Genomic DNA, 22951 nt, shown 5'->3' on the forward strand with positions numbered 1-22951 from the left:
ACCTCTCTGTATGGTGTGGGATAGCACAGGAAGGGATGAGGATGAGGACCTCTCTGTAAGGTGTGGGATAACACAGGAAGGGATGAGGATCTCTGTATGGTGTGGGATAACACAGGAAGGGATGAGGATGAGGACCTCTCTGTATGGTGTGGGATAACACAGGGAGGGATGAGGACCTCTCTGTATGGTGTGGGATAACACAGGAAGGGATGAGGGTGATGACCTCTCTGTATGGTGTGGGATAACACAGGAAGGGATGAGGATGAGGACCTCTCTGTATGGTGTGGGATAACACAGGAAGGGATGAGGACCTCTCTGTATGGTGTGGGTTAACACAGGAAGGGATGAGGACCTCTCTGTATGGTGTGGGATAACACAGGAAGGGATGAGGACCTCTCTGTATGGTGTCGGTTAACACAGGAAGGGATGAGGACCTCTGTATGATGTGGGGTAACACAGGAAAGGATGAGGATGAGGACCTCTCTGTATGGTGTGGGATAGCACAGGAAGGGATGAGGATGAGGACCTCTCTGTATGGTGTGGGATAACACAGGAAGGGATGAGGACCTCTGTATGGTGTGGGATAACACAGGAAGGGATGAGGATGAGGACCTCTCTGTATGGTGTGGGATATCACAGGAAGGGATGAGGATGAGGACCTCTCTGTATGGTGTGGGATAACACAGGAAGGGATGAGCACCTCTCTGTATGGTTTGGGATAACACAGGAAGGGATGAGGACCTCTCTGTATGGTGTGGGTTAACACAGGAAGGGATGAGGATGAGGACCTCTGTATGGTGTGGGATAACACAGGAAGGGATGAGGATGAGGACCTCTCTGTATGGTGTGGGTTAACACAGGAAGGGATGAGGACCTCTCTGTATGGTGTGGGTTAACACAGGAAGGGATGAGGACCTCTGTATGGTGTGGGATAACACAGGAAGGGATGAGGACCTCTGTATGGTGTGGGATAGCACAGGAAGGGATGAGGATGAGGACCTCTCTGTAAGGTGTGGGATAACACAGGAAGGGATGAGGATGAGGACCTCTCTGTATGGTGTGGGTTAACACAGGAAGGGATGAGGATGAGGACCTGTCTGTATGGTGTGGGATAACACAGGAAGGGATGAGGATGAGGACCTCTCTGTATGGTGTGGGATAACACAGGAAGGGATGAGGATGAGGACCTCTCTGTATGGTGTGGGATAACACAGGAAGGGATGAGGACCTCTCTGTATGGTGTGGGTTAACACAGGAAGGGATGAGGATGAGGACCTCTCTGTATGGTGTGGGATAACACAGGAAGGGATGAGGACCTCTCTGTATGGTGTGGGATAACACAGGAAGGGATGAGGATGAGGACCTCTCTGTATGGTGTGGGATAACACAGGAAGGGATGAGGATGAGGATGAGGACCTGTCTGTATGATTCTTTCTTCACCTGTTGTGTTTCACTTCTCACGTTTGTCTTTTTGATCTTCCTCTTTTTTTACATGCAAATATATAACTAGGTCAAAACATGAATACATAATATATTAATTTCACGTATCTCAGTATTGGAAACCAGCAGTACAGCTGCCCTTCATGCTGTGATCCTTCCCTGGCTTACACTGTCTACATCAGGATGTGTTGAATGTAATCTATATCCTACACTGTCTACATCAGGATGTGTTGAATGTAATCTATATCCTACACTGTCTACATCAGGATGTGTTGAATGTAATCTATATCCTACACTGTCTACATCAGGATGTGTTGAATGTAATCTATATCCTACACTGTCTACATCAGGATGTGTTGAATGTAATCTATATCCTACACTGTCTACATCAGGATGTGTTGAATGTAATCTATATCCTACACTGTCTACATCAGGATGTGTTGAATGTAATCTATATCCTACACTGTCTACATCAGGATGTGTTGAATGTAATCTATATCCTACACTGTCTACATCAGGATGTGTTGAATGTAATCTATATCCTACACTGTCTACATCAGGATGTGTTGAATGTAATCTATATCCTACACTGTCTACATCAGGATGTGTTGAATGTAATCTATATCCTACACTGTCTACATCAGGATGTGTTGAATGTAATCTATATCCTACACTGTCTACATCAGGATGTGTTGAATGTAATCTATATCCTGTGGGATAATAACTAAGATCTAGAACTACCTGCATATCTCTGCTCTCCTCTGTGAATTAAGACGTGGGCTTAGTGTTTCACACCATGAGAGACAGAGAGAGAGCCTTTTGGATCACTGGTTCTGACCTCACTCTGCCTGCCTGATGGAAGCCTGCCTGTCTGCCAGCCTGATGGAAGCCTGCCTGCCTGCCTGATGGAAGCCTGCTTGCCTGTCTGATGGAAGCCTGTCTGATGGAAGCCTGCCTGTCTGCCTGCGTGATGGCAGCCTGTCTCATGGAAGCCTGCCTGTCTGCCTGCCTGATGGAAACCTGCCTGCCTATTGGAAGCCTGCCTGCCTGATGGAAGCCTGCCTGCCTGATGGAAGCCTGTCTGATGGAAGCCTGCCTGTCTGCCTGCCCGATGGAAGCCTGCCTGCCTGATGGAAGCCTGCCTGTCTACCTGCCTGATGGAAGCCTGCCTGCGTGATGGAAGCCTGCCTGTCTGCCTGCCTGATGGAAGCCTGCCTGCCTGATGGAAGCCTGCCTGCCTGATGGAAGCCTGTCTGATAGAAGCCTGCCTGTCTGCCTGCCTGGTGGAAGCCTGCCTGTCTGATGCAAACCTGCCTGATGGAAGCCTGCCTGCCTGTCTGATGGAAGCCCGTCTGATGGAAGCCTGCCTGTCTGCCTGCGTGATGGAAGCCTGCCTGCCTTATGGCAGCCTGCCTGCCTGATGGAAGCCTGTCTGCCTGATGGAAGCCTGTCTGCCTGATGGAAACCTGCCTGATGGAAGCCTGTCTGCCTGATGGAAGCCTGTCTGCCTGATGGAAGCCTGTCTGCCTGATGGAAGCCTGCCTGTCTGCCTAACTGATGGAAGCCTGCCTGTCTGCCTAACTGATGGAAGCCTGCCTGCCTGCCTGATGGAAGCCTGCCTGATGGAAGCCTGCCTGATGGAAGTCTGCCTGATTGAAGCCTGCCTGCCTGATGGAAGCCTGCCTGCCTGATGGAAGCCTGCCTGCCTGATGGAAGCCTGCCTGTCTACCTGCCTGATGGAAGCCTGCCTGCGTGATGGAAGCCTGCCTGTCTGCCTGCCTGATGGAAGCCTGCCTGCCTGATGGAAGCCTGCCTGCCTGATGGAAGCCTGCCTGCCTGATGGAAGCCTGTCTGATAGAAGCCTGCCTGTCTGCCTGCCTGGTGGAAGCCTGCCTGTCTGATGCAAGCCTGCCTGATGGAAGCCTGCCTGCCTGCCTGTCTGATGGAAGCCCGTCTGATGGAAGCCTGCCTGTCTGCCTGCGTGATGGAAGCCTGCCTGCCTTATGGCAGCCTGCCTGCCTGATGGAAGCCTGTCTGCCTGATGGAAGCCTGTCTGCCTGATGGAAACCTGCCTGATGGAAGCCTGTCTGCCTGATGGAAGCCTGTCTGCCTGATGGAAGCCTGTCTGCCTGATGGAAGCCTGCCTGTCTGCCTAACTGATGGAAGCCTGCCTGTCTGCCTAACTGATGGAAGCCTGCCTGCCTGCCTGATGGAAGCCTGCCTGATGGAAGCCTGCCTGATGGAAGTCTGCCTGATTGAAGCCTGTCTGCCTGATGGAAGCCTGCCTGCCTGATGGAAGCCTGCCTGTCTGCCTGCCTGATGGAAGCCTGCCTGTCTGCCTGCCTGATGGAAGCTTGTCTGCCTGCCTGATGGAAGCCTGCCTGTCTGCTTGCCTGATGGAAGCCTGCCTACCTGATGGAAGCCTGCCTGCCTGATGGAAGCCTGCCTGATGGAAGCCTGCCTGATGGAAGCCTGCCTGTCTGCCTGCCTGATGGAAGCCTGCCTGTCTGCCTAACTGATGGAAGCCTGCCTGATGGAAGCCTGATGGAAGCCTGCCTGTCTGCCTTCCTGATGGAAGCCTGCCTGTCTGCCTAACTGATGGAAGCCTGCCTGTCTGCCTGCCTGATGGAAGCCTGCCTGTCTGCCTGCCTGATGGAAGCCTGCCTGTCTGCCTTCCTGATGGAAGCCTGCCTGTCTGCCTAACTGATGGAAGCCTGCCTGTCTGCCTAACTGATGGAAGCCTGCCTGTCTGCCTGCCTGATGGAAGCCTGCCTGTCTGCCTTCCTGATGGAAGCCTGCCTGTCTGCCTAACTGATGGAAGCCTGCCTGTCTGCCTGCCTGATGGAAGCCTGCCTGCCTGTCTGCCTAACTGATGGAAGCCTGCCTGATAGAAGCCTGCGCTGTATGTACTGCACGCCGTGATTTACCTCGCATTCACCTGAGTCACCAACACTTAGTCACATTATTGGTCAATGACATGTGGCCAAGGCTGGGCCTGGAGGCTGTCTGTGTTTGTGGACGTTTTTAACTATACTTGTGGGGACCAGAAGTCCCCTCAAGAATAGGAAACTAACAACATTGAGACCAACTGGGGCCATTTTGTTAGTCCCCACAAGGTCAAATGCTATTTATAAGAGGTTTAGGGTTAAGGTTAGATTTAGTGTGTAATGGTTCCGTAACCACAGACGCTGGGAGACAGGAAGCAAGTACAGGGTGAGGATTTAATAGTGTTAGGGTTAGAATTAGGTTTAGGGCTGGGAGCTAGGGTTAGTTTGAGGGTTAGGAGCTAGGTTTAGGTTCAGGGTTAAGGTTAGGTTTTTGGGTTAAGGTTAGTGTTAGGGGTTAGGGAAAATAGGAATTTGAATGGGACTGAATTGTGTATCCCCACAAGGTTAGGTATACAAGACTGTGTGTGTGTGTGTGTTCTGCTGCAGTGGAGGGGTGGGGGGTATTAATTGAATGTCTGAGAGTGTGGTAGTGGGGTGATGAGGCATGGATCAATCACGTTTTTCCCACTGGTAATTGCTATAATATAATAATAATAATATAATGTATGAATATTAAAATAAAATAATAATATTATAATAATATAGTATAATATTATTACATGGTAATGACCTAATATTACATAATGATAGGTTTCTTTGGAATCAAGTCATTTAGACAGTACCAATACATACCATGTATTTTGGTACCAGGTTGTTAGAACATGCCCACTGTGTTACATCTTCATTTATTAGGTAGAACCAGGAAGAACCAGGTAGAACCATGTTAAACTGGGCTGTAGAATAAAGTGTTATGTTCCTCACACACACACACACACACACACACACACACACACACACACACACACACAACAACAACAACAACAACAACATACACACAACCACACACACACACTCACCTCCAGCACCTCTCTACACAGCCGCAGATGAGGAACGTGCCCCTATGACAAAACAACTCACTTAGCCATCTTTACAACGGTCTGACTTCCTTCTCTTTCCAGGAAATTTACAGCAGTTACGGTATAATACAAGGATGGGCAACTGGCAGCCCGCCCACCTTTTTCTAGGCCCGTGGGGGGGGGGGTCGCAGTCGGGGTCTCAACTTACTGTGAAAAGTTAGAGTAGTAGAATACACAAGGTGTACTAATTTAGTTGTAGTAATCATGGTTGAATTACGGACCGGTAGGCCCTCATTGATTTTGTTAGTCACTCTCACTCAGATGTCATATTAACATGGCATAAGTCATGCAAAATGTGGAGAATTGGAGGAAATTTGCTGTAAAAAACTAATAATTAAAATGTATCTCCGCCCCATGGTAGAATTATAAGAAATTAGCTGTAAACCTGATTTTTTTTTCTCTCCACCCCATGGTAAAATGAGTAGATTTGCATGAAATTACTTGCTAAATCGTCTCTCTTCCCTATGGCAAAATGTGTAGAATTTCATCAAAATTGCTTTAAAACAACATTTTCTTTATGCCCCATGGCCCATTTTTTTAAATAATAGTACAATAGGACAACTCTCTCTCCACTGTCAAGAGGGGGGCCGCTAAAATGTTTTGCTCGCAAGGTGAGAAGGGGCCCCCAACACAAATGTGCTTAGGGCCCCTAAAAGGCTAGGGCCGGCTCTGCCTGCATGTGTGGGTATGGATGTGGGTACACAGACACGCAAGCTACTGCAGCCCCTCATGATGAGTTAAGATTTTTGTTGCCCTTCACCCTCATCAAAGTTGCTCGTCCCTGGTATAATGATGCAATAATGCCAAAGGAGGTGTGGCCAATATATCAAATCAAATGTATTTGTCACATACACATGGTTCGCAGATGTTAATGTGAGTGTAGCTAAATGCTTGTGCTTCTACTCCCGACCCTGCAGTAATAACCAACGAGTAATCTAACCTAACAATTCCACAACAACTACCTGATACACACAAGTGTAAAGGAATGAATACGAATATGTACATAAAAATATATGAATGAGTGATACCCGAACGGCATAGGCAAGATGCAGTAGATGGTATAGAGTACAGTATATACATATGAGATGAGTAATGTAGGCTATGTAAACATTATATGAAGTGGCATTGTTTAAAGTGGCTAGTGATACATTGATTGCATCAAATTGTTCCATTATTAAAGTGGCTGGAGTTGAGTCAGAATGTTGGCAGCAGCCACACAATGTTAGTGGTGGCTGTTTAACAGTCTGATGGCCTTGAGATAGAAGCTGTTTTTCAGTCTCTCGGTCCCTGCTTTGATGCACCTGTACTGACCTCGCCTTCTGGATGATAGCAGGGTGAACAGGCAGTGGCTCGGGTGGTTGTTGTCCTTAATGATCTTTTTGGCCTTTCTGTGACATCGGATGGTGTAGGTGTCCTGGAGGGCAGGTAGTTTGCCCCCGGTGATGCGTTGTGCAGACCTCACTACCCTCTGGAGAGCCTTACGGTTATGGGCGGAGCAGTTGCCGTACCAGGCGGTGATACAGCCCGACAGGATGCTCTCAATTGTGCATCTGTAAAGGTTTGTGAGTGTTTTTGGTGACAAGACAAATTTCTTCAGCCTCCTGTTGCGCCTTCTTCACCACGCTGTCTGTGTGGGTGGACCATTTCAGTTTGTCCGTGATGTGTACGCCGAGGAACTTAAAACTCTCCACCCTCTCCACTACTGTCCCGTCGATGTGGATAGGGGGCTGCTCCCTCTGCTGTTTCCTGAAGTCCACGATCATCTCCTTTGTTTTGTTGATATTGAGTGTGAGGATATTTTCCTGACACGACACTACAAGGGCCCTCACCTCTTCCTTGTAGGCCGTCTAGTCGTCGTTGGTAATCAAGCCTACCACTGTAGTGTCGTCTGCAAACTTAATGATTGAGTTGGAGGCTTGCATGGCCACGCAGTCGTGGGTGAACAGGGAGTACAGGAGAGGGCTGAGAACGCACCCTTGTGGGGACCCAGTGTTGAGGATCAGCGGGGTGGAGATATTGTTACCTACCCTCACCACCTGGTGGCGGCCCGTCAGAAAGTCCAGGACCCAGTTGCACACGGCGGGGTCAAGACCCAGGGTCTCGAGCTTAATGGCGAGTTTGGTGGGTACTATGGTGTTAAATGCTGAGCTGTAGTAGACCTATTGGGGCGGTAAGCAAATTGGAGTGGGTCTATGGTGTCAAGTAGGGTGGAGGTGATATATGATCCTTGACTAGTCTCTCAAAGCACTTCATGATGACGGAAGTGAGTGCTATGGGGCGATAGTTGTTTAGCTCAGTCACCTTAGCTTTCTTGGGAACAGGAACAATGTTGGCCCTCTTGAAGCATGTGGGAACAGCAGACTGGGATAAGGATTGATTGAATATGTCTGTAAAGACACCAGCCAGCTGGTCTGCACATGCTCTGAGGACGCGGCTAGGGATGCCGTCTGGGCCGGCAGCCTTGCTGCGGTGAAGGAGAGCCCACAGGTTTTGGTGGCGGGCCGTGTCAGTGGCACTGTATTGTCCTCAAAGCGATCAAAGAAGTTGTTTAGTTTGTCTGGGAGCAAGACAACGGTGTCCGCGACGGGGCTGGTTTTCTTGATTGACTGTAGACCCTGCCACATGCCTCTCGTGTCTGTGCCGTTGAATTGCGACTCTACTTTGTCTATACTGACGCTCAGCTTGTTTGATTGCCTTGCGGAGGGAATAGCTACTCTGTTTGTATTCGGTCATGTTTCCGGTCGCCTTGCCATTATTAAAAGCAGCGGTTTGCGCTTCAGTTTTGCATGAATGCTGCCATCAATCCACGTCTTCTTGTTGGGGAAGGTTTTAATAGTCGTTGTGGGTACAACATCATTTCCTGTTTTAGTTTCTGTCAAAAGGCTGGGAGCACCAAAATGGAGTCGTGGTCAGATTTGCCGAAGGGAGGGCGAGGGAGAGCTTTGTATGCATTGTGGAAGTTAAAGTAACAATGATCCAGAATTTTGCCAGCCCGGGTCGCGCATTTGATATGCTGATAAAATTTAGGGAGCCTTGTTTTCAGATTAGCCTTCTTAAAATCCCCAGCTACAATAAATGCAGCCTCAGGATATGTGGTTTCCAGTTTACATAGAGTCCAATGAAGTTCTTTCAGGGCCGTCGAGGTGTCTGCTTGGGGGGGATGTTGGTTTGGCTGGACTGTGATTATAATCTAAGAGAATTATCTTGGTAGATAATGCGGTCAGCATTTGATTGTAAGGAATTCTAGGTCAGGTGAACAAAAGGACTTGAGTTCCTGTATGTTGTTATGATCACATCACGACTCGTTAATCATAAAGCATACACACTCCCCCTTCTTCTTACCAGAGAGGTGTTTGTTGCTGTCAGCGCGATGCGTGAAGAAACCAGGTGGCTGTACCGACTGTACCGACTCTGATAACATGAGCCAAGTTTCTGTGAAACAGAGACTCTGATGTCTCTCTGGAAGGCAACCCTTGCTCGAATTTTGTCTACCTTGTTGTCAAGAGACTGGACATTGGCGAGTAGTATACTCGGAAGCGGTGGGCGATGTGCCCGTCTACAGAGCCTGACCAGAAGACCGCTCTGTCTGTCCCTTCTGCGGCGCCATTGTTTTGGGTCGCCTGCTGGGATCCGATCCATTGTCCTGGGTTGTGGACCAAACAGAGGATCCGCTTCGGGAAAGTCGTATTCCTGGTCGTAATGTTGGTAAGTTGATGTTGCTCTTATATCCAATAGTTCTTCTCGGCTAATAAGACTTAAGATTTCCTGGGGTAACAATGAAAACAAAAAAAACACTGCATAGTTTCCTAAGAACGCAAAGCGAGGCGGCCATCTCTGTCGGCGCCGGATGTCAGATGATACCGAAGGATTCTGAAGCTTTAACTTATTTGACATATAAAAACACGAGATGTGAAAACAAGCTTCTAATCCTTCAATCTCCTCTACCCCCATTCTACCCAACTGATACAACAGTTTTCCCCTTTATTGTTCATGTTGGGTCTCAATCCTACCATGTTCATGTTGGGTCTCAATCCTACCATGATTTAATCACACACTGACAACTAAGCCTGTTAGTTCACGCTGTTCGGAATTTAATCCCATCCTGAGCAGCAGTGGCAGTGATGGATGGTTTCTCAGTATTTTGGTATTGATGTAATCATCACTTTTAATCATAATTTAAATCTAGTGTGTGACATGTATAATCTATTTATGTTGCGAAATATTTGTGCAGACATTTCACCCTATTTGTGTGTGTGTGCATGTTTCTGTGTGTGTTTGTGTGTGCATGTGCATGTGTCGGACTGATATTCATTTTCTATGTAATGGATGTAATTCATGCATCTTGTCTTGGATGGCCTGTATCCATGGCAACGACAGGTCTGTCATAGCTGTCAGGAGAGGCTCCAAGATGGACTTGAAAGGAAACGCTAAAACCTTCAGCTCTCTGTTATCCTCCTGACCCTCTCTCTCTCTCTCTCTCTCTCTCTCTCTCTCTGTCTGTCTGTCTGTCTGTCTGTCTGTCTGTCTGTCTGTCTGTCTGTCTGTCTGTCTGTCTGTCTGTCTGTCTGTCTGTCTGTCTGTCTCTCTCTCTGTCTCTCTCTCTCTCTCTCTCTCGCTCTCTCTCTCTCTCTCTCTCTCTCTCTCTCTCTCTCTCTCTCTCTCTCTCTCTCTCTCTCAGAACCCATTCCTCTTACAGATTAACACTGTCTGCCAGCACGTGGTTAGTTGCAGTAGGGCAGTAGACCCCACTTCACATGTTGTTATTTCAATCCTTTTAGAATGTGGGCTTCATAGACTGGCTACCGGTCGTAGAGCCCTGGCAGAAGTCTGTTGGCGAGAGATTGTTTATGTTACCCTCTCCTCAACATATGTTGTGTTCTGTATGGAGAAACCTTAGTCACCATACATGTTTCTGGTATTTCATCAATATTTTGCTGTTGCAAAACATTTTCGTAGACAGAGCCAGACATTCAAAATAATCAACTTGTTGGTTAGTGGCATTGTTTCACCTTATTTGACCTTTTTTGGAGTAAATTGGTGAAACACACTAATTCTGCACTGCTATATACTGCCCTCTGCTGGGTCAAATTGCACCTGATGATGAAGCGGTCACCGAATAGGTATTTCTACGTTTTGGATATTAATATGTTTGTTTGAGTGTGTTCTGTGGTTCACTGATTAGCCTAATACTTTCACATTTTTTAACAATATTTTCATAACTGCATTTCTCACGTCTTCTCAGGTCATTGGCATATTTATGTTCATACTGTTTTACTTAGTGTCAGAGTAGAGAACGCTGGTGTCAGAGTAGAGAACGCTGGTGTCAGAGTAGAGAACGCTGGTGTCAGAGTAGAGAACGCTGGTGTCAGAGTAGAGAACGCTGGTACAACGGCCGAGGGAATAATGACCTTAATCATAGTGTGGAATCTATGACTATATTTCAACCTTGGTTGAAATGTCTCTGAAATTTGTCAGTGCTCTGGCTTCATGGAGAAACTGTTTAGTGCAGTCATTCCAAGCCACAGTCACACAGCACACGGCCAGTCACTCTGACCAGCTGGAACTCAACAAATATTGACCCAGTCTGCTGCATTTCACACTGACAGCCCTGCCCTGACCTGGTAGCCTGTTAGTACACTGTTTCTGTCTGCTTCATGGGGGGATCCTCATTAGCTGCTACAAAATAAAAACCAAACCTTAATTACTGTAAAGTAACGTTTTATGACGCTCGGAGGCAAGTAATGTGTTACCGTAAAAACCTTAATTACTGTAAAGTAACGTTTTATGACGCTCGGAGGCAAGTAATGTGTTACCGTAAAAACCTTAATTACTGTAAAGTAACGTTTTATGACGCTCGGTGGCAAGTAATGTGTTACCGTAAAAACCTTAATTACTGTAAAGTAACGTTTTATGACGCTCGGAGGCAAGTAATGTGTTACCGTAAAAACCTTAATTACTGTAAAGTAACGTTTTATGACGCTCGGAGGCAAGTAATGTGTTACCGTAAAAACCTTAATTACTGTAAAGTAACGTTTTATGACGCTCGGAGGCAAGTAATGTGTTACCGTAAAAACCTTAATTACTGTAAAGTAACGTTTTATGACGCTCGGAGGCAAGTAATGTGTTACCGTAAAAACCTTAATTACTGTAAAGTAACGTTTTATGACGCTCGGAGGCAAGTAATGTGTTACCGTAAAAACCTTAATTACTGTAAAGTAACGTTTTATGACGCTCGGAGGCAAGTAATGTGTTACCGTAAAAACCTTAATTACTGTAAAGTAACGTTTTATGACGCTCGGAGGCAAGTAATGTGTTACCGTAAAAACCTTAATTACTGTAAAGTAACGTTTTATGACGCTCGGTGGCAAGTAATGTGTTACCGTAAAAACCTTAATTACTGTAAAGTAACGTTTTATGACGCTCGGTGGCAAGTAATGTGTTACCGTAAAAACCTTAATTACTGTAAAGTAACGTTTTATGACGCTCGGTGGCAAGTAATGTGTTACCGTAAAAACCTTAATTACTGTAAAGTAACGTTTTATGACGCTCGGTGGCAAGTAATGTGTTACCGTAAAAACCTTAATTACTGTAAAGTAACGTTTTATGAAGCTAGGAGGCAAGTAATGTGTTACCGTAAAAACCTTAATTACTGTAAAGTAACGTTTTATGACGCTCGGTGGCAAGTAATGTGTTACCGTAAAAACCTTAATTACTGTGAAGTAGGTAGTTTACCACATCCTGAATGCGCTAAAGGCTTGAAGTAGAAAGTGTGTACAGCACCCGTAATAATCTATAACATAGTAAGTATACACCCAGAACGTGTGTACACTGTAATACTGTAATATCTTACAGTAGAAAGTGTGTACCAACCACACGCTCTATAATCTATAATTTTAAAGTAGAATGTTTCCCCAGCATAATCTAAACATTTAAAGATGAAAGTGTGTGTCAATCTATAATATTGTAGTCTACAGTTTCCTTGCTCCGATTACTGTGTAATTCTTTAAATGATCCCTTCCCCTGGCTCCTGTGTAATTCTTTAAATGATCCCTTCCCCTGGCTCCTGTGTAATTCTTTAAATGATCCCTTCCCCTGGCTCCTGTGTAATTCTTTAAATGATCCCTTCCTCTGGCTCCTGTGTAATTCTTTAAATGATCCCTTCCTCTGGCTCCTGTGTAATTCTTTAAATGATCCCTTCCTCTGGCTCCTGTGTAATTCTTTAAATGATCCCTTCCTCTGGCTCCTGTGTAATTCTTTAAATGATCTCTTCCTCTGGCTCCTGTGTAATTCTTTAAATGATCCCTTCCTCTGGCTCCTGTGTAATTCTTTAAATGATCTCTTCCTCTGGCTCCTGTGTAATTCTGTTAATGATCCCCTGACAGTCTAATGGTTCCTAATCAATACCGTTGGATCACTTTCCTGCTGCTTCCTTTTCATACTGGAACAAACAGCATAAACCCATAATATATCATACGCTACATGGCCAGAAGTATGTGGACACCCCTTCAAATTAGTGCATTCGGCTATTTCAGCCACACCCGTTGCTGACAGGTGTATAAAATTGAGCACACAGCCACACAATCTCCACAGACAAAATTTGGCAGTAGAATGGCCCGTGCTGAAGAGCTCAGTGACTTTCAACGTGGCACCGTCATAGGACAACAAGTCAGTTCGTTTAACTCTCTGCCCCGCTACAGCTGCTCTGGTCAACTGTAAGTGCTGTTATTGTGAAGTGGAACCGTCTAGGAACACCAACGGCTCAGCCGCAAAGTTGTAGGCCACACAAGCTCACAGAAAGGACCTCCGAGTGCTGAAGTAAAATCGTTTGTCCTCAGCTGCAACACTCACTACCGGTTCCAAACTGCCTCTGAAAGCAACTTCTGCGCAATAACTGTTAGTCGGGAGCTTCATGAAATGGGTGTTCCACATACTTTTACTGCATGCTGCATTCATGGTAAATGCTGCATACAGTATGTCGGCTCAATCGGAAATGACCTTCACATTTTTATTGTGCAATCTGTAGCGCTTCAGCAATCCAGATGGACTTGAACCCTCAAATGAATTTAAACACACGTTTGACAACTTCATATCCAATGTCTCAAAGTAGCAGAAAGGTATCAAATATCAGCAATCTGACAGAATGGCTTAATTGTGTTTGATTTCTGTTCATCAGCTTTTCTCCCAGACGGCTTGCAGACAGCTAGGAGTTATAGCTCAGACACCTGTAGGATTGTCAAACCTGTGCCTGCCGACGGTACTTAGCACCTCTGAACAGTGTTGACAGTCAATCTCTTTTGTGTTCACACAGCAAAGACCTTGGAGCCGTCAGCCGCTCAGCCATGTTAACATACTCCAAACCAGAAGGTGGCAGCAGCGTTTGTTTGGCAATGCATGTCCATGTGTGTTACTTTATGGTCTAGTCAGTGTTAGCTAGCTAGATAGCTGCAGTAATGAGGCTATTGTTGTTCATCTCTTGTTGATACTAGCTGAAGGATAAATCACTAGCTAGCAAGATGACAAAGAAACAATTTCATTCGCTCTCCATAATCGCATACAGCCCATAGATCCATTTTTTAGCTAGCTGGATAAAACTAGCAAATAAAGCAAATAAATATACATTGTTTGTATGTGTGCCATTTTGTAGTTTATCAATTTTGCTCCAAATAGCAATTGTTTAAGAGATATATCAGTGAAGACAACCTCTTCCAGGGCAATAGGGGAACCATATTTATCTCAATACCTAGCCAATCATGTCTAACCCAATTAAGGAAGGGGTGAAATGCTAGAGCCAGGAAATACATTTGGTATGGATAGTTCTTCTACATCTTCCTCTCTTTGTAAATGTATACCTTTTATCCAGGGGATGTTTACCTTGCCATATTATTCTTATTTTAACCTTTATTTAACTAGGTAATGTTCTCCAGGTGCTTTGTGATTGGCTCAGTGTTCTGTCACTCATGGGAACAATACTTCACCACAAAATCTTTGCATTTATTTAACTAGGCAAGTCAGTTAAGAACAAATTCTTGTTTTCAATGATGGCCTAGGAACAGTGGGTTAAACTGCCTGTTCAGGGGCAGAACGACAGCTTGGGGGTTTGAACTCGCAACCTTCCGGTTACTAGTCCAACGCTCTAACCACTAGGCTACCCTGCCGCCCCATATACACTGAGTGTACAAAACATTAAGGACTACTGTGAAATATATTTTCCATAACCAAACATAGTATTTCAGCTGTTTGAATCTGGTGTCCAAAAACCAAAAGTAAAAGACGCGAAAACCAAACTTAAGACCGGGAAGCATAGAAATAGTGCAGTGAGCTCTTTCAGTGTCTTTGAACGAGGTAGTAGGTGCCAGGCGCACCGCTTTGTGTCAAGAACTGCAATGCTGCATGGGGTTTTCATGCAAAATAGTTTCCCATGTGCATCAAGAATGGTCCACCACCCAAAGGACATCAATCCTACTTTACACAACTGTGCCAAGCATAGAATGCCATTGTATCAAATCAAATGTATTTGTCACATACACATTGTTAGCAGATGTTAATGCGAGTGTAGCGAAATGCTTGTGGTGCAGCGCAAGCATTTTGTATGCTGTAGGGTTAAGATTTCCCTTCACTGGAACTAAGGGGCCCAAACTATGAAAAACAGCCCCAGACCATTATTCCTTCTCCATCAAACTTTACAGTTGACACTATGCATTCGGGCGGATAGCGTTCTCCTGGAATCCGCCAAACCCAGATTCATCTGTCGGACTGCTAGACGTTCAAGCGTGATTCGTCACTTGAGAGAATGCGTTTCCACTGCTCCAGAGTCCAATTACACCACTCCAGCCGACGCTTGGCATTACACATGGTGATCTTAGGCTTGTGTGCGGCTGCTTGGCCATGGAAACCCATTTCATGAAGCTCCTGACTAACTGTTAATGTGCTGACATTGCTTCCAAAGGCTGTTTGGAACTCGGTAGTGAGTGTTGCAACCGAGGACAGGCGGTTTTTACACTCTACGCGCTTCACCACTTCACCAAAAGTCTTAAGCAACATTTCTATTGGATTTTTTTGTTGGAATTCTTTTGGAATTGTTTGGAACTTTATTGGGAATTCTTTTAGAATTGTTGGAACTTTATTGGGAATTATTTTATAATTGTTGGAACTTTACTGGGAATTCTTTTATAATTGTTGGAACTTTACTGGGAATTCTTTTGGAAATGTTGGAACTTTATTGGGAGTTCTTTTGGAAATGTTGGAACTTTATTGGGAGTTCTTTTGGAAATGTTGGAACTTTATTGGGAATTATTTTATAATTGTTGGAACTTTATTGGGAATTATTTTATAATTGTTGGAACTTTATTGGGAATTATATTATAATTGTTGGAACTTTATTGGGAATTATTTTATAATTGTTGGAACTTTATTGGGAATTATTTTATAATTGTTGGAACTTTATTGGGAGTTCTTTTGGAAATGTTGGAACTTTATTGGGAATTCTATTCCAATCCAATAGCACTAGGATTCTGATCCCTCTCTCTCTCTCTCTCTCTCTCTCTCTCTTTCTCTGTGTGTTATGCGTCAAACAGCAGTGCTTCCTGTAAGTGCATGGTGTAACTCTGCCTTGACACAGTGACCTGTGGCTGGGCTCTCAGGGAGTATTCTGTGTCGTTCCCCTCATAGAACCATCACTGATCTCCTCCTCTCTGAACTCCCTCTGTATGGGCTAACTGATCTCCTGCCTTTTCTTCTCTATGGACGTGCAACTGCACTATAAAGGGAAGGACTAACCCTGGGCAGGGCATCTTAACATCCCTGACACTCCCGGATCACTGACCACAAATGTGGGATGAGAGAAGAGATGATGAGAGAAGATAAGAACTCCAGTTGATCTGATCGTTACCATTTGTTGTGTTCTTCTTTCCTTCAAGAAAACAAAAACTTCTAATCTTGTTTGGGGACAGCGAGTTCATGAGTTGTTGATTGAGCTTGTGATTCGGTGTTCCTTTCTTTTTCTGACTATGCGTCATCAACAGTCAGACCCATCACAGCACCAGTTTACCTGATTCAGTTGGACGTGACTTTGGGCTCTTGTTTGGACTTTCAGTACGGCTCAGCTCTCTTCTTCTCTTTACATTTTCCCCACATTTTGAATCGTCACACTTGGTCTGCTTCTATTTGTCTATGCCTGATTACAGACCAGTTTCTTCCAGACCAACCCAGCCAAGCCGCCACCATGCCCGTCCGCATCATGTGCAGCATCTCCTTCTCGGCCGACGACGAGCCCAGAGGACTGGGAAAAGACGGCTTTGACGACCGCTACCGCAAGGGGATCAAATCCGGTGATGGCGGCGGTCGGGGGGATTACCGGGAGGACGGGTGTGATGAATTGGATGTGTATGATGAAGAGGAAGACGACGCCAGCCAGTTAGACAGCCTCGCAGAGTTCTTCGACGGCTGCTCACTCCACGGCGCCAACCACATCTTCGCAGAAGACAAGAAGTTCAGCGTGCGTCAGGGCCTCTGGGCCATCGTCTTCCTGTTAGCACTCTCTGCTTTCCTCCTCCAGGTGTTCGACCGTGTCGTCTACTACCTGTCCTACGATCACATCACAATGCTGGACGAGAGAAATGCCCCAAACTTGACCTTCCCGGCCGTCACCTTCTGCAACTACAACTACTTCCGCCGCTCCCAGATCAGTTATAGTGACCTGCTGTTCATGGGCCAGCTGCTGGGGTATGAAGACAACATGGCCCCTGGGATCCCCCTGGCCCCCGAGCCCGACCGCCAGGGATCCAGGTTCAGCCTCGATGAGTTCCACAACCGCACCAGACACCGTATAGAAGATATGCTGCTGGAGTGCAACTTCAGAGGGAAAGAGTGTGGCCCGGAGGCCTTCAGAGAGGTACAGTAGCCGGTTAGTGATTATTAGTATTGCCGCTGGTGATAAAAGTGATAATAGAATAACTTCGGAGGGATAGAGTGTGGTCCCGAAACCTTCCAAGACTACTACTACTGCTAGCTACAGATGTAATCTAGTTGTCTCAGAGCCTTTCTTGCACATTTCATGGGGTTTACAGTGTGCTGATGTAATCTAGCTGTTTCCAAGCCTTTCTTACACATGTCATGGGGTTTACAGTGTACAGATGTAATCTAGCTGTCTCCGAGCCTTTCTTGCACATTACAGTGCTTCCATTTTTTCCTTAATATTGCAACACTGGGAAATCCATTGCAATTGAAGGGAATTGTTGTGTAGCGTAGTCAGTGAAAGTAAATGGATAGAGATGTATTGATATTTGGGCTTTTGACTGCACTTTGCCATTGTCCCCTTGACTGTTAGCTCTAGATAAAACATGGTTTGCATGCTGAATGGCAGGCTGTTATTTGTGGACAATGCTCTGCCACATCAGCATATTGATTTCACTATAACCTTTGCACAGAATATCGCTCTGACTACGAATGACTGAATTTCATCAGTATCATGTTTATGCATCAGGCAATAATGACAGTGTTCTGTTTTTACCCGGCCTGACAGGAATGTGATATCTTTATTTGAAATCCCTCGATATCACCTGTTGACAGTTTTGACAGCATTTCTTGGAGTCGCTTTCAAGATTCCCTGAAATCACTTCTGCAGCACATCTCAATCCATGACCAGTCTTCTCCTTCCTAACACCCTGACCCTAACACTAACCCTGCCCCTGACCCTAACCCTGACCATAACCCTGACCCTAACCCTAACCCTAACCCTGACCCTAACCCTAACCCTAACCCTGACCCTAACCCTGACCCTAACCCTGACCCTAACCCTGACCCTAACCCTGACCCTGACCCTAACCCATCCACCTCCTAGAGGCATAGATAATAGGAATAGATTTATCATATTGTCTATATAATATAAAATGTAGACATAGATTATACTTGACTGGGTCCTGTTATCCTTAAAAAAATACTGATAATCATCTGTACTTTCAAACCAACAACCTCAACCCTTATCACAGATATTAGAGAATAAACAGAAGGCAATGCACCTCCGCCAGCACAGCCTCGTTTTAACTGGAAAAATCGTTATTAATGGGCAGTTAATGTACAAGATCGGCAGCTGTTTTCTGAGAACCAAAGATAACCCGATAACTGCTTTGCTAAGAAATAACTATACATTTTTTGCTGAAGGAGAACAGAGAGAATAATATTCACATTAAGTGTGTGAAATGGAAGAAAAGTCCAGGGCCAAGCACTCAAGTGGGTGGCTTGCACCTTCATCACGGTATCCATGGTGACCCATTTTTCCTCTCAGAGACACAAGGTAAAGTTGCATCGATTCCCTATGTTCATGCTGTGTTGTATAGGACTCTATTTTTTAATGAACCAAAACATTTGGAACACATGCTCTGTCCATGACATAGACTGACATAGGATGCCTTATTGGTACCGAACGGCAAGCGGTACTGGAGCGCCAAGTCGAGGTCCAAAAGGCTTCTTAACAGCTTCTACCCCCAAGCCATAAGCCTCCTAAACAGTTAATCAAATGGCTACCCAGACCCCTCATTGACACTGCTGCTACTCTCTGTTTATAATCTATGCATAGTCACTTTAACTCTACCTACATGTACATATTACCTCAATTACCTCAACTAACCGGTGCCCCCGCACATTGACTCTGTACCGGTACCCCCTGTATTTAGCCTCCACATTGACTCTGTACCGGTACCCCCTGTATATAGCCTCCACATTGACTCTGTACCGGCAACCCTGTATATAGCCTCCACATTGACTCTGTACCGGCAACCCTGTATATAGCCTCCACATTGACTCTGTACCGGCAACCCTGTATTTAGCCTCCACATTGACTCTGTACCGTAACACCCTGTGTAAAGCCTCCATATTGACTCTGTACCGTAACACCCTGTATATAGCCTCCACATTGACTCTGTACCGGTACCCCCTGTATAAAGCCTCCACATTGACTCTGTACCGTAACACCCTGTATAAAGCCTCCACATTGACTCTGTACCGTAACACCCTGTATATAGCCTCCACATTGACTCTGTACCGGCACCCCCTGTTTATAGCCTCCACATTGACTCTGTACCAGTACCCCCTGTATATAGCCTCCACAATGACTCTGTACCGGCACCCCCTGTTTATAGCCTCCACATTGACTCTGTACCGGCACCCCCTGTATATAGCCTCCTCATTGACTCTGTACCGGTATCCCCTGAATATAGCCTCCACATTGACTCTGTACCGTAACCCCCTGTATATAGCCTCCACAATGACTCTGTACCTATACCCCCTGTATGTAGCCTCCACAATGACTCTGTACCTATACCCCCTGAATATAGCCTCCACATTGACTCTGTACCGTAACCCCCTGTATATAGCCTCCACAATGACTCTGTACCTATACCCCCTGTATATAGCCTCCACATTGACTCTGTACCGGCACCCCCTGTTTATAGCCTCCACATTGACTCTGTACCAGTACCCCCTGTATATAGCCTCCACATTGACTCTGTACCGGCACCCCCTGTTTATAGCCTCCACATTGACTATGTACCGGCACCCCCTGTATATAGCCTCCACATTGGCTCTGTACCGGTACCCCCTGTATATAGCCTCCACATTGACTCTGTACCGGTACCCCCTGTATATAGCCTCCACATTGACTCTGTACCGGTACCCCCTGTTTATAGCCTCCACATTGACTCTGTACCGGTACCCCCTGTATATAGCCTCCACATTGACTCTGTACCGGTACCCCCTGTATATAGTCTCCACATTGACTCTGTACCGGTACCCCCTGTTTATAGCCTCCACATTGACTCTGTACCGGTACCCCCTGTATATAGCCTCCACATTGACTCTGTACCGTAACACCCTGTATATAACCTCCACATTGACTCTGTACCGGCACCCCCTGTATATAGCCTCCACATTGAATTTTTACCAGTACCCCCTGTATATAACCTCCACATTGACTCTGTACCGGCACCCCCTGTATATAGCCTCCACATTGGCTCTGTACCGTAACACCCTGTATATAGCCTCCACATTGACTCTGTACCGTAACACCCTGTATATAGCCTCCACATTGACTCTGTACCGGTACCCCCTGTATATAGCCTCCACATTGACTCTGTACCGTAACACCCTGTATATAGCCTCCACATTGACTCTGTACCGTAACACCCTGTATAAAGCCTCCACATTGACTCTGTACCGTAACACCCTGTATATAGCCTCCACATTGACTCTGTACCGTAACACCCTGTATATAGCCTCCACATTGACTCTGTACCGTAACACCCTGTATAAAGCCTCCACATTGACTCTGTACCGTAACACCCTGTATAAAGCCTCCACATTGACTCTGTACCGTAACACCCTGTATATAGCCTCCACATTGACTCTGTACCATAACACCCTGTATATAGCCTCGCTTGTCTACACTTACAGCCTCTGTGACAAATACAATTCTATGTCACTTGTTAAATCCACTTCAATCAGTGTAGATGAAGGGGAGGAGACAGGATTTGTAAGCCTTGAGACAATTGCTGAACCTGGCGTAAGGGCTGTATAATGCTAGTGCGGTTGTTTTTACATGAAGAAATTGCAAACTAACGTGACTTTGACACTTGCGCCTACTTACAGCCAGCCGAAAATAGAGGCCGGAATTTCCTGCGTGAACCAGTGCAGCCTTGTGTTTTTATTTTGAATAATTGACTCAGTTTTTTGTTTGTTACACACAATTGGATCAGAGCACTGTAGTACAAAACATATATTTATAAAGAGAGGAGTTTAGAGTAGGGTAGCAGTGTTATTGGTGTTGAGGTATATCAACATATCCTGTCAGGGATGTCTTCATAATACTATCCCTCCTCCGCTGAGTGGTTAGGTCCACTGGGACTAACAACACCTCCGGTGATGTATGTATCCCTCTGCTGAGTAGTTAGATCCACTGGGACATATAAAGACCCTGGAAATGGAAGATAAACACAACCATCAGTGAAATAAACACCAGGCTGGAGTTGGCGGTTAAAATCCCTAGTGGGAGAGAGACTTAGAAAACCCCAAAGATAATACATAATGTATTTATCCACACACCTCTCCCCTGTCAGTGTGTACAACCAATAGGGAGTATTTATCTGGAGTCATTTGGTCATTGGAACCAATAGATGAGATGATGAGACAAAATTATTCCACTCTTTATTATCATAAGCTTTGTGTTGGTGGAGAAGGAAAGTGTGTGTGTGTGTGTGTGTGTGTGTGTGTGTGTGTGTGTGTGTGTGTGTGTGTGTGTGTGTGTGTGTGTGTGTGTGTGTGTGTGTGTGTGTGTGTGTGTGTGTGTGTGTGTGTGTGTGTGTGTGTGTAAATGCTTGCGTCCGTGTGTGTGTTGGTTTTTGCCCTAGCACTACACAGCTGATTCAAATAACCAAAGCTTAATGATTAGTTGATTATTTTAATTAGCTGTGGACTGCTAGAGCAACAATAAAAAACGCTCACCCCTTGGGCTCCACAGGCCTGAGTTTGGGAAACACTGCTCTAAGCACTGCCCTGGGTCTGTATCAAATTATCTTCACTCATTTCCCCTGCAGTAAATAGATAGGTGTCCTGTCCAGAGCAGAGCTATAGAAAGGTGCCTTCAACAGGGCTAGTTGGACACACACACACACACACACACACACACACAGACAGACAGAGGGCTCAGCTTACTGCATTCTGTCCCAGGGCAGCAGAATATGATCAGGCCTGGAGCACTGGAAGGACAAGAAGGAAGGATGGAGAGGCAGCAGCTACATCCTGACTCTATCCATTAGTCCCGGATCCCTTTACATCCCAACTCAGCATCACCGTCACCGCATGAACACTTAGGTTTCAACCTTCTGCTGTCTCCTCGAGAACATAGAGCTGAACTTCTGCTGTCTCCTCGAGAACATAGAGCTGAACTCCTGCTGTCTCCTCGAGAACATAGAGCTGAACTTCCGCTGTCTCCTCGAGAACATAGAGCTGAACTTCTGCTGTCTCCTCGAGAACATAGAGCTGAACTCCTGCTGTCTCCTCGAGAACATAGAGCTGAACTTCTGCTGTCTCCTCGAGAACATAGAGCTGAACTTCTGCTGTCTCCTCGAGAACATAGAGCTGAACTTCCGCTGTCTCCTCGAGAACATAGAGCTGAACTTCTGCTGTCTCCGCGAGAACATAGAGCTGAACTTCTGCTGTCTCCTCGAGAACATAGAGCTGAACTTCCGCTGTCTCCTCGAGAACATAGAGCTGAACTTCTGCTGTCTCCTCGAGAACATAGAGCTGAACTTCTGCTGTCTCCTCGAGAACATAGAGCTGAACTTCTGCTGTTTCCTCAAGAACATAGAGCTGAACTTCTGCTGTCTCCTCGAGAACATAGAGCTGAACTTCTGCTGTCTCCTCGAGAACATAGAGCTGAACTCCTGCTGTTTCCTCGAGAACATAGAGCTGAACTTCTGCTGTCTCCTCGAGAACATAGAGCTGAACTTCCGCTGTCTCCTCGAGAACATAGAGCTGAACTTCCGCTGTCTCCTCGAG

At 45.9% G+C, this 22951-nt stretch overlaps 1 protein-coding gene across 4 annotated transcripts in view; it reads left to right on the top strand.

The window, feature by feature from the left end:
• LOC110528579 (acid-sensing ion channel 1) overlaps window positions 1-22951 on the top strand; it is a 334789-nt gene that overhangs the window by 218163 nt on the left and 93675 nt on the right. The window contains exon 1 of one of the 4 annotated variants that reach the window (XR_005052678.1): window positions 16014-17294. The exons of 1 other annotated variant lie outside the window; for it this stretch is intronic. Coding sequence is in view for 1 of the 3 variants with exons in the window: in XM_036984196.1 (XP_036840091.1) it covers window positions 16626-17294 (669 nt within the window). In the remaining 2 variants the exon portion in view is untranslated. Of the gene's footprint in view, window positions 1-16013; window positions 17295-22951 lie in introns of those variants that run through there. 2 more of the 4 variants (XR_005052679.1, XM_036984196.1) reach the window with 2 other exon arrangements.

This window comes from Oncorhynchus mykiss, chromosome 7, assembly GCF_013265735.2.
Source record: "Oncorhynchus mykiss isolate Arlee chromosome 7, USDA_OmykA_1.1, whole genome shotgun sequence".
Lineage (NCBI taxonomy): Eukaryota > Metazoa > Chordata > Actinopteri > Salmoniformes > Salmonidae > Oncorhynchus > Oncorhynchus mykiss.